General features: G+C 43.6%; 1 protein-coding gene across 1 annotated transcript; it reads right to left on the bottom strand.

Annotated features, from left to right (window-relative positions):
- Positions 1 to 234: 234 nt before the first annotated feature.
- Positions 235 to 9,485, bottom strand: LOC104083367 (forkhead box protein J2-like). The gene is given in 11 exon segments (XM_009586835.1): positions 235 to 506; positions 1,083 to 1,181; positions 1,943 to 2,143; positions 2,607 to 2,708; positions 3,108 to 3,434; positions 5,334 to 5,529; positions 5,984 to 6,124; positions 6,494 to 6,562; positions 8,555 to 8,629; positions 9,157 to 9,182; positions 9,185 to 9,485. Coding segments are annotated over 11 exon segments (1,626 nt in total). The 3' UTR covers positions 235 to 417.
- Between the last annotated feature and the right edge of the window lie 3,176 nt (positions 9,486 to 12,661).

Genomic DNA, 12,661 nt, shown 5'->3' with positions numbered 1-12,661 from the left:
AACGCAAAATGACGGAGGCAGAGAAAGATGCACTCGAGGATTCAGCCTTCCGAGGTCTTTTCATGGCACCAAGGACCCATCTTTCTGCCCTCCACAGGGCGCCATACAACACGAAAGAGCCGATCTGATGCGTCCGAGGCCACCAGAGGAGGGGGAGGGCTGTGCTCAATTATTGGTAATAATAATAATAACAATAATAATAATAAACAAAAGAAGAAAAAGAAGATAAAACAGGACGCAAGGAAGGATTATCTTCGGCAGCATCTTGCGGTGGCTTCTCTGGCGGAGATAGAGAATATATATCTATATACAGGCAAGGCAGGGAGGCTGGGGAGGGTGGTGCTGGCACCATTCACCCCATGTCCCCCTCCCCTCCCGCGTCCTTCACAAAGGACGGGCTATCAAGTCTGTAACTCGCTAGGTGATCAAGTCCCAGTCGAAATCATCGGGGATTTCCTCATTGGCGCCTGGAGGAGGCCCTGGAGGCCGAGGGACCAGATGGTGAGCTGAGCCAAAAACAAGAAAAAAGATAAAGGAAAGAGAACAGTTAGAATAAAAAATGCCACGCTTTTTCACAGTGGGCCCTTGGGCAAAAGAAAGCGTAAGGGATTCGGGCCTTCTCCCTTCCAACAGTCTAACAAGCAAGAACACTACTGGCATGAATTTCTCCCTGTCAGACAGGACTTACCAATGTCTGTAGGTGGTCTGCTGTGAAACTCTCCACAGCAGCTTCTACAGAGGTTAAGTTTCAGCCTCCTTAACTTTCCTTATAGCTGACTGCTGATAGCGCACAAAGGACTTCATCAACAGAAGCTTCTCATGTAAAGTTGTCTTCAAGCAACCCACTGAGGGTGAGGCTGAACTAGAAGACTATTTATGTGAAGTGAAAGAAATCAGGCCACTGAAATCCTAAACCTTGCCAGAGCTACGGCAGAGCCCTAAATGGAGGGTCCTTTGCAGTCCAGGCTCCCTCTCTACCCTCAGTGCTCCATTTGATTAGTAAGTGCTTTGGGAGAAATGCACAAAGGGCTTGGGAAACTTTAATGTTCACTGGTAAAATATGCCTTAATGTCACCCCTTACCTGGGCGATTATATCCTGGAGAGTCCTGGGTGGAAATCTGGTACATAGGAGATGGCCCGGAGAAGAGATGGGGAGGCTGGGGCTGACCATAGGAGTTCACTGTGAAAGGAAAGGAATAAAAAAACCCCAACTGTTAACATTCTGGTCAGCTGTCTTGGCCCTGACTGGGTGGCAGCTCAGCCACAGAGCAACTCACTCAGACCCACGGGATACTGAGGAGATGTTCAGCTGTTGGGTCCTAACTGCAAGCTATAGCTTGGTCAGGGATCTTGTTCTTGGAACCAGCAGGAGTTTCTCTATTATTGTAAAAGAAGAAAATTTTCATCCAGAAATGCCACAAGCTGGCTCAATATCATCCATTTAGTTCAGTACTAGATGACACACACCATCACAGTTGTATCAAGACCATGATATCCTCTGTGCTCTCCTCAGAGTGCATCCTCCTACTCCTTGTCCAGTCAGTATTTCTCCAACATGGGTGCAAGAGCTTTCTTCTTTACAGCTCCTACAGCTCCTGCCATCTGGAATAGCAATCTCTCTACCTTGCCATTCCTTTCTGTTGGTCACCTACAAAAAACACCACCCCCTCCTCCTTTTATGAGTTTACCTTTTAAATGTGTTTCTGCCTGGAGAGGTTGCCTATCAATGGTATGCATCACATAATAATGGTCTCTCTAGGCCACAGACATAGGACATCCTAATTCTTTAAAGCCAGAGGAAGGGGAGTTGCTACGAACAGCTCTGACAGCCCAACACTGAGCTGCTCGGTGCTACATTGCCTGGCAAGGCAGCAAGTAGTTTAGGATATTCACAGAATTAGGCCTTCATTTACATGTCATTTTAGTCTCCTTCCTAATTACCTTGGTTCATGGATTGCTCTTGTTTGCCACTGTTCAGGGCACAAGAATCAGAGATTCGGGGGGGCTGCTGTGGGCCAACCAGATGAGGGAGCTGACCAGTCTGGGTAAGGAAGTGATTAAGGGAGTCACAGAGGTTGGCAATATGGTGTTGATCCAGCGTCCAGTTCTTCCGCTCAGCCTGGCGCAGACTCTCCATCAGCTCTGCAGAGGACAGAGGACAATGTCAAAGACAGCACTCACACTGTGGTCTTCCCTGCAAAGAGTTTCTGTCTTCTAGCCCTAAATCCTACCTTCTCCCCACAAACCCAACTTCATTGCTTCGAATCTGTCACCAAACTCCTGGAGAGCTCCATATCTAGGATACTGTCTCACTGACTCAGGTAGGGAAGGGAAGAGCAGGAGGGAAAAATCTGAGTTAGCTTTCTGACATACTTTTATGAATTAATTCCCCCTGCCCCAAATTCTTGCAGTGTTCAAGTGCTTCAGGGTCTTTAACAGAACCCACGAAGCAGGACACCTCATTTTACAAATAGAAGAGCCACGGAGAAACCCATGGACTTGACACGGTTACATTGAAAAAAAGATCTGGGCACAGCACTCACATATTCTAGACTACAGCCCTAGTCACTGAGTCACTAGACCTAGTCACTAGGCCAACACTGACCTGAGAATTGGGAGTGCTCAATGCTAGACCAGTTCAGCCGGTTTACCATCTTGAAGCTTTCCTTCAGGGAATCGATGTTGGAGCACCAATCAGGGGGAAATGCTGGAATGAAATGGGGACAAGATTATTCCAATACAGACCACCCTTTCCCTCCACCCCTTAATATAAAATGATTGGCCCCTCCTCACCAAAAAGCCTGATGCTACAGTAGCTAGAAATCCTTTCTCCCTTGGAAGACTGGGGAGGGTGCCTCCTTTTTCATTTAGCCCCTGACTTTATCCTGCATCCCTAAACAGAATCCCAAACCCAGTGTGGATATATCCTCTTTTCCTTCAATAAGGAAGCAATTTTCCTCTCAGATTTCAATTATAATTGGCTTTCACCCTTTTTCCACACACAATGTAGGCACTACTTAGAGAAAGCTTGCTTGTGGAATTTCTGTCTGGGGGCTCTTCTCTGCTCCCTTTTCCCCAGCTGTTCTTTCCATCACCTCTGACTCACCAAAGCCAGCATTGTTGATTGAAGCCTGTGACTGCTGCTGCTGCTGGTGCTGATGTGGCTGCTGCTGTGGGTGGGAGTGCGGGTGATGTTGTTGATGCTGGTGGTAGCCTCCATGCTGCATTGGGGGTGGGTGCATGGACATCACCGGTGGAGGACCATAACCTTCACCACCCTGCTGCTTTCCCCCTTGGGATGGGCAACCTTCTGGGGTTGGAGTGTGGAGTTGGGGAGCAGCACCCACTGATGAGGGGCCTTGCTGCTGCTGCTGCTGGTACATGTAGTAGTTGTGGTTGGAGGGCTGCATGTCACCAAGGAGAGAAGAGAAACCTGCCGAGTAAAAGAAAGAGGAGGGAGCTTTAAGAGGTGCCTGGATCAGACCTCTGCTTAAATTATCCATCTCTAATTTCACATTGCTCATTCTGCTATTTATGAAGCTTTTGGAGTGCCCTCTGCAGGCTGCCAACAACTATCACCTGCACAATTATGCCCTCACTGTGCTCCAGATTCCGTTCAAAACAAAAGGCTCTACAACAAAGCCCCAGCAGGATTTAAACTTCTAGTACAGAGTTAGGCACTTAAATTCCTCCCTGGATTTTTCCTGTATTTACCAAAGTAATTTACCATGCTCTCCTGAAATTTCATGCACCTGTTGTTTTCCTAGAAATGACCATTAAGCAAAGTTAAACAACAAAACATTTAGAAAACAGATGATTTGATGAATCTGGCTTGCTGTTTCCAAAAGCTCCCTTCAGTTCCCTTCTTACAAGCAGCTTGGTTGGGAACCTTCACAATTTTTCTCACACAGATCATTAGAGGTCACACATTCTACTGCTTTTGTATACAGAGCACGTTGCACGCATCAGGTCTCCTTTATTACTTTCATTCCTCCTGACTCATTTAGAGTGTCATTTCTATCCTCTTGCATTTCAGGCATCCCCTACATGCAAGGGCATCAGGTGTTCTCCATTCTTCCCCATGCCAGGAGCTCAGCCTATCTCTTATGTCTGCTTCCCCGGTTCATTCTCCCCTTACATTGTGGAACCTCCGGGAAAAATGACAGTGAAGGGTATTACATGCCACTAACCTGAACTACCCTTTTCTTACTTTGAGTGCCCTTACTTGACCATCTGCAAGCAAGCCTCCGTTTTTCACTAATCCAAAATCAACCCTTAGAGCATCCTACTACTGCGATGGGGCAAAAGGATGAATACTGCCATCCTGACTCAAAAGTTGCCTGCAAAATTTCCTCAAAACCTGCAAGTTTTCCTAGACTACCTTACAGCTGAAGGCTTGGGGAAAAAAAAAAAAACAAAACAGACCGCTGCTAAGCTTTTAGGGACAGAGGCCCACACTGAGTCAAGATTCTTCTCTACATTTTTGTAGCTTGCTCATTCTACACCTCACACAACAGGCTCCTACTAGGAATCTCAAGTGCCAGCATGATGAAAGCAGTAAAAGTAATACATTCTTATTTCACTGAAGCTACAAGTTCAGGAGGCTCCTCCTAGAGTAGCAAACTTTGCCTGCACTGTATGATGGCTGACAGCATAGGTGAGAGGCTCATCTAATAATATACTCCTTTTTACCCCAGACTAATATTTAGAAGAGTGTTTAAAGGCAGGAACAATTGAAGATTTTTCTGAAGTGTTTTCTGTGGACATCTCTTCTCATCCCTACCGCGATTCTGCCCTCTGGTGGCTGCTTCCTCAATCCCAGAAATGCAAGCTATGAATGGAGTTGTAGGCTCTCTCTTCCATGCTCTCAATCCACAAAGCTCAATTCTCCAAGGCCTTGTACAATCCTAGTTTTAACAGATCTGAGCAATGACGACTTTCCACTCTCCTTTTGGAGAAAATCCACATGCAATAATCCCCTCCCTCTTATGGTTTCTAGCCTGACAGATTGTGAATACTTCTCTGACATGCTTTTCTTCAGGACTTCTTCTCTAAACTTCTGCCATTTTAGTATTCGCTTTTGTATCAACACAAGGTATTTTTAAATCATTATCCTCTTTATTCTGAGAGAACTAGGGGGAGCAATAGATAAAGGACATGCAGATTTATTATCTGCTCCTGGCAGAACTAATTACAGCATGCCAAAGAAGGAAAGTCTGTTTGCACAGGCTCCTAAATGAGGAAAGATCCGAGAGATACCAAGGATAGATCAGTGGACAAGACTGTGTGGGCAGATACCTGCCCACCCCACATGACGCATATAGTTACTCACCGTGCTGAGAGGAAGATGATTTCTCCAGCATGGATTTGTAGAGATTTCGGAAGGACCAGCTAAGATCCTGGAAGTTGATCTCAGAGTAGGAGAACTTGAAGTCATGGTTGGCACTGTACAGCGGGGCTGGCACATCAGCCCCTTCACGGCCCTGCCCCCCTGCTACAGTAGAGGCAACATCCACAGGCCCTGCACCCTGCTAAGGAAGGTAGAAGTAAGGCCTTTAGCTTCTACTAGGTTTTGTAATTTGACACAGGGATCCAGAGACTAGATACAGGTAGAACATGCACTGATATCCCACATCACTTAGCTCGTCTCCCAACAAATCCTCCCAAATGCCATCTTCCTTGAAGAAAATCAACCACCACCCTCCCTCTGCAGCACACTGTCTCCAGCCTTTTCTTCAGCTATCTAATACCATGATGCCTTTATCCTTATCCCCATTCAGCTCTTTGTTAAAATTCACTTCCTCCTTACTTTCTGTCTGTGCAGTTTCAGCTTCTTCCCTCCTTTTTACTTTTGCCTCTGTATCACCATTTTCACGATTCCCACTCTTCTCACCATTTCGCTTTTCCATTCTGGGGCTCCTCCCCCTCTCCTTTTCCCCTTTTCCCCACTGTAAGGCTTCTATCCTTTTCCCTGCTGCTCACCTGACTGTAGTTGGCAATGGAGGTGGTGCTCTGGAGCGACAGCTGAGGGGTGGCCTCAGGTGGCAAAGAGGCTTCTGTGCTGACTGGAACAGCCCCTCGGGGGCTTTTACTTGCCTCTTGCTCTGGGGAGTCTTGTGGTATCTGTGGATGGGGAAGAAAGAGAAAAGGAAAGGAGCAGAAATCAAAAACAGATGGAGAAGTGAAACTGCAGATGGGAAGCCAGCTCCCCCGCTGTAGAAGTTCATGGCTTAGAAAAGAGGAGGACTGGGCCTTAGTCACTGAAGAGTCAGGATAAAGGACTTTAAACAAGGTTAACTTTGCTACTGAAGAGCAGCAACAACAGCCAATCAGCAGGACATACATGCTAGCTCATTCAGTCCTAGCCTTTGTCTCCCCATCTGTACACCCTGCCCCCAAAACGATACCATGGTCTGATGCTGGAAGGACTCCTTGGAACAAGAAGGGAATTGCCCCTCCTGCTCCATGCTGTCTGGAAAGAACAACACTCACGTCATCATCTGGAGGATGTCGCCTCTTGCGAGATATATCTGGACACGTATCTATTGTCCAATAAGAGCCCTGGAAAGAAGACCCATTGGTGAATGCATGATTAAATCAGAGAGCTTCCTGAAGCAGGGGGTTACTGACTCAAAGAATGCAGCACCAACTAAACATTAGGACCACAAGGACCACCCTCCAGAACATCAGACAACCGAGACTTGGATGTTGGAAAGAGATTCCTCTCTTGCACTGGGTTGTATTGAAAAATGAGGTACGATGCTACTGGTGGAAGGCAGAACGCTCTACATTTCCACCACTCCAAGACAGGACACCAGGAAGAGCAAAGGATGTTTTGATCCAAGCTAGGCCAACTCTTTTGGGCCTGCACACCCCCTTCAGTACCTTCCTCACAAGAGGAATTTGTTACTGACTGATGAGAACCAACTCAAAGTTGGGCAGAGACAGCTAGAAGGATCACTCTTTTTCCATGCTTGTGAGACTCCACTTTGAGTACTGTGCCCATTTGGGGAGTTCCCAGTGCAAGACAGACACTGATGTGCTAGAATGCATCCAAAGAGGGGCCACCATGATGGTTAAGAATTAAAAGACATGATGTACAAGTAGTTCACACACAGAGATCTGTTTAGCCTGGACAAGGGAAGGCTAAGGGGATCTAACCACTGTCTTCAACTGTGTAAGGAGATTATAAAGAAGACAGAATCAAACTCTTCTCAAAAATGCACAGCACAGTAATAAGAGGCAACAAACACAAGTTACAGCAAGGGAAATTACAATCAGATATAAAGAAAAATTTCTTCACAATGACGGTGCGGCAGTGGAACAAGTGCCCAGTTGTGGTATCTCCATCCTTGGAGATATTCAAAACTCAGTGAAAACCTCAACAACCCAATCTAATTGTCCCTGTCTGGGAGGGGGGTGGGGATGCATGTTGACCTCCAGAGGTCCCTTTCAACATAAAATAGGCTATAATTATGTCTGTTTTTTTCTGAATAAGTATAAAGAGAATTCTAGAGTGTGACTTAGCTCATTTTAACCTCCAATTCAAATTTGAATAATCAGTGACAGGCACAGGACAGGTTTTCATTATAAACCCAGCCCAACATGCCAGTGAACACCTGCAAACGTACACACTGAAGTCAGTTAGGATTTCCTGGAATAAGCCATATAATCAATGGTATTTTTGAGCAGTGATCTTCAAAGATATACTACTTCCATTTATAGATGCCAACTGAGCACCACTTAGTCCTTTAAATATAACCTGAAATAAAAGGCCTGAGCAAGTGGCCCTTTCTGGTAACTTTAGGATGGGGGGGAGGAGACAATCTTTCTGTCTAAATACATAGCTTCTTGTTCCCACCATCTCCTTCTTCTTGTTTGTTTGGGTTTTTTTAATAGTAATAATATCTGCATGCCAAGATGCCAAGTCTTGGTTTTACTAACAATTCCCCTTTACTATCTATATATACTAGCAGAGTTTTATTAGCCCTTACTTAGCCAACAAATTCCTAAATTCTTGAGTTTTACTTGTAAATGATTTCTGCAGATTTGAACTATCTGATGGTGACATTTTTTTCCCCACACCAAATGTTTAAGTCTAAATAGGTAGTAGTTCTGCTCTCACTTCCATGGATCTTGCCTCCATGAAACCCATGATGTCACGTCATAGTGCTGCCGTTCACCAGCAGCCACTACGGTCTTTCATAATAGAACAGGTTGGACTAGATCCACATTTTACACATAAAGATCAAGAAGAAAAAGAAACAAAAACTAATAAAGTACATTCAACCCCATTTTTTCCTTCTTCCAGTATGTTTAAAGTCAACCGAAGATCACAGATAAGAAAAATAATTGCTAAAACCATTAAGGTCCCTTTACAGGGTCCCTTTAAGTGAATGCTTCTGTGGCCAAAGCACCGCAGTAAATCTTACTACTGCTTCCATTTTTGCCTACACTTTAGGTTTCAAATTCCAACCATGAGTTAGAAAGGGCAACCCCAGCTTATTCCCTGCAGTTTTAAATTGCTTCCCCAGGAGCATGCAGATTTCTTACCTTCCCAGGATCATCTCTCGGTCGAGGCACCTTCCGAAAACATTTATTCAGAGAGAGGTTATGACGAATAGAGTTCTGATGAGAGAGTAAGAGATACAGGTAAGTGCTACAACAAAAACATACAGCCTTCTGAGTATGCCCGGGAGCGGGTAGAGAAAATAGAAGGATGGTGCATACTCAAAAGCCAAAGCTCGCTACATATACCCGGAATGGAGCAGAACAGAAGCTGTGGAAAGGAGAGGGGTGGATTGGAATGAGTAATATGGAGCTGAACCACCTATACATCTACAGAAGGTGCAATGAAAATAGTATCAGTGTGATGCAGAGGTTGGTGGTGATTGGGATTTTGTGGGGGTTTTTTGTTTTGTTTTTCTTGGTTGTTATTGGTGAGGTTTTTGCAGGCTCCTTCTTAAGGGGCCACCGCATACATACAACAAAATTCTCAGAGAAAATGGGACTTCTGGCTCTGCATTTTCTCCAGTTGGTCAACTTAGTTTCATATCTGTCTTTTTATTTTGCTGAATGAGGATATTTTGCACGGAATTGAGAAAATAAGTCTTGTAATTAGACAAAAAGGGTACTTTAGTGATGCAAGTCCTCACCTTCCAACCAATACCAGCATTTTTTTGGGAAAGTTGTCACAGATCCAACGGTAGATCTCACTAAGCGTCATCTTCTTGGCAGGTGATGAGTTGATGGCATATGTGATCAAAGTGGCATAGCTGTAACGTGGCTTCCCATCTTGGTGCACTGCAGCCTCATCCTTACTCAGGGTGGCATTGGGATCTGTCGGTGAGCCCGGGGGACACTTTCGGGCAGCCCCTGGAGGTCCCGCTTGTGAGGAACCCCCTAATTTTTCAATAGTAGCCCTTAAAGTAAGCTGTGGGAGCCAGTCTATGGACGTGAGGCTGCTTTCCAGGTCAGAGGCCATGATGCTGGAAGCAGGAGTATCTGTGAGGAGAAAGGAGCAGAAAGGGAACTCCTGAGAAATAAACAAGGTGAACCCTAAAAACAGAAACATCCATTTGCATTCCTCCTCTGCTTCTCCCCCTATCACAAATACCTGTGTGAAGATCATCCTACTTCATATACCTTATTCACAACCAGACAGAATCATCCAAAAAGGCCTATGACTGTGTCTTTGGGAGGACCATCCTTGCTGTCCTGGGACAGTGCTGATGGTAACATTGCTAGGACAGTCTTACCCAGAGCATCCCAACTGTTTCCGGGTAAAGAACTAAGACCTATTCAAAGGAAGTGGAGGCTTTTCAGCAGCTGTATCACATTCACTCCTTTACTACATAAGCAATATAACCTTGGGACCCTTCACCAAGATTACCTGTAATCCAGTAGGTTTACTGTGTCAGGTAAGAGCAAAACCATAGCTAAAAGGGAATACTCCTTCATGCCATATACAAACCACAATTTCATTAGATCATCTGGAAAAGTCAGGACTGTGACTATCTTAACTTGGGGGGAAATACACTTCTCTCTAAGGCCTAGCCTCTCTTTTTGCATCAGGTGACATTATAATGAATCTATTCCTTAGAGCTAGGATTACATATCTCATTTTAAAACACCAAGATCATGCATAATACTATATATAGATAATTACATCTACCATGTCGAGGTGGAAGACTATATTAAGCTCATAATAGTTAAAGCTTTGCCTACTATAACCCATTTTTCCTAAATATACATACCATTTTATTGCATTAAATCTTGCTTAATTCACAATATAGCAGGCAAGTATTTTCCCCAAATCTGAGACACCAGAAAAACTTACTTGTCCAAAGTCACACAACAAGTTTGCCACAGGATGGAAACAGACTTAGGATCTTTCCTCTCATAAATATTATATATTTCCCCTCATAAAAATAAAACAGTCCTGTCCAACATGGCTAGCACTTGTACCCAGGGTTTTCTACTTAACAGTTATTTTATATGAAGAAAATATTTAGCAGCATGAACTTGTATGAACTTGTACACTTAGCACACAAACTTGTATGCTGTCTTTTGTAGTAGTCAAGGCAGCAGAAAGATCACCATTCTTACGCATAATTGGCTGCATCACTATACTAGGAGCAATCCCTTGAAGTCTGGACTGAGGTAGTTAAGTTTCCATGGCCACAACCTGCACTGCTCTGCACTTAATTCTTTGCATAAAGAGAAGAATCATGTCTTGAAGGGCTGCAAGTTCTGCGTCTTCCATTTTTGAAATTCATCTTTTGAGAGGATTAAATGATACTATCTTTGAGCATACTAGTCCATACAAAAGGTAAACGCACAAACACACATGCACGTACTTGTACACACACTCATGTAACAAATTAAACACATGCATACATGTAAGAGAGAACAGACCAACATGAACACACTCTGCTTAGGAAAGATTCATCAGCAGACACCTCCCACCAAGTGCATCACTCAGATGAGTGGATCAGATGAGACAGGGAGACACCCATCTGCATGAATACCAATTAGATACTTATTCTAAAAATAGGTATTTGACAATAACACAGTGTGGATGCGCAGATCCAGAGACAGATGCACCCAGCATTTTGACACAGAAGCTCCCCGTTCTTCCCCCACAACCATATGCATTATACCTTGCACTTCTGCACTGAAGTGCTCTCACAGCACAAAAGCACTTAAGAGTCTACATTCCAAGACATTTGTATGCACTAAACGTTTCGTTTTCATGCATGTGCTCATGACACCTCTTAGGGCTCAAACACCTACACAATACCCCAACAAAATCCATCCCTCAACCACCACAAGCAGTGGCTCCAAAGCCCTGGGCTCAGAAAATACCTCCTAATTGCACAGCTAGCATTATCACTCACACTTGTATGCATGCACAAACTGGAAAGTAAAATTGCAGCACTACAGTATCTGTAGCGAGTGAAAACATTTTTCTGTCTGTGGAGGAAAGGAAAAGCCCAACTGCTACTAACTTATCTATCTACTCATCTGCCACACTATCACTTATAATAGTGATGACTACTTGCTACACAGCTAACTAGACGATCAGAGCTGCAAAAGGCTTTCCATTACCCACTCTCAAGTTGTTGTTTATTGAATATAGCTCTTTTTGGCTGAATTGATCTAATCTCAAACATTTTAAATTTTAAAAAAACAGCAATACTACTCCTTCCTGAATTATACAAAAGTAAAGCAACAATGTATTTTTTCCAGTGAGGATGGACAGACTGCTGAGGTATCTATGTAACTGAGACACAGCTACATTTGCATGGTAACTTTACAGGTACAGCCCTCACTAAAAGTAGCATTCAGCTTGGGAGAAAACAAACATAAGCTAAATAACAGTATGCCTCATATAAATTTTAATTTCCACCATGCAATCAGAGAACAAATTACTGCTGCTTATCACATGCATGTTAAACCATTCTGAAATATCAGTTGCACTAACAATACAAATCCAAAGTAAAATAAACACAAATTTCCCAGCCACCCCTCCTTTTTTTTTTTTTCTTTTTTTAAGACAAGCACAGAAATCAAGAAAATAAGGTTGTAAAAGCCTATGGCAGATTAAGATACCAATCTGAAACACCAGAAATTCAAGAAGCAGAAGAAAACACTGCAGTTTTCACAGAGCTTCAGATTTGCCTAGGTTATGTCAGTAGAGCATTTAGGATGATTTGGCTATGCACTAAAATGTGAGGTTGATATGCAACACGCCAATCATCAAATACACAAGCTTTTGCATATTTGTGTAAAATACACTTGTCAGGGAGACAAGCAAGGTTAGAATTGGGTCACATTACACCCACGCTAAGAATCTGAATATTTTGATTCCCTGGTTTATAAAAATCTTTGACAAGAAAACAAAATCCCAAAATCTTAAAAAAAAAGATCTGTGTATACATATGCACTAATCACCCAGTACTGAAACAACTACTTTTCAGTAAAATACAGCAGCTTTTTAATAACACATATGCTAGACAGTAATTTAGGACAGAAAGTGAAGACTCAGACCCAGTAACAATCACATGGGAAATTTCAAAGCAGTGGAATAAGGTTTTTTTTCCAAGTTTAAACTTGATCATGTTACTGGATTTATAAGTCTGTATCCTGGCAATATGG

This window comes from Fulmarus glacialis, unplaced genomic scaffold (genome assembly GCF_000690835.1).
Source record: "Fulmarus glacialis isolate BGI_N327 unplaced genomic scaffold, ASM69083v1 scaffold451, whole genome shotgun sequence".
NCBI classification, from domain to species: Eukaryota; Metazoa; Chordata; class Aves; order Procellariiformes; family Procellariidae; genus Fulmarus; species Fulmarus glacialis.
The sequence above is the reverse complement of the archived record's forward strand: the minus strand, read 5'-3'. Positions and strand labels throughout refer to the sequence as shown.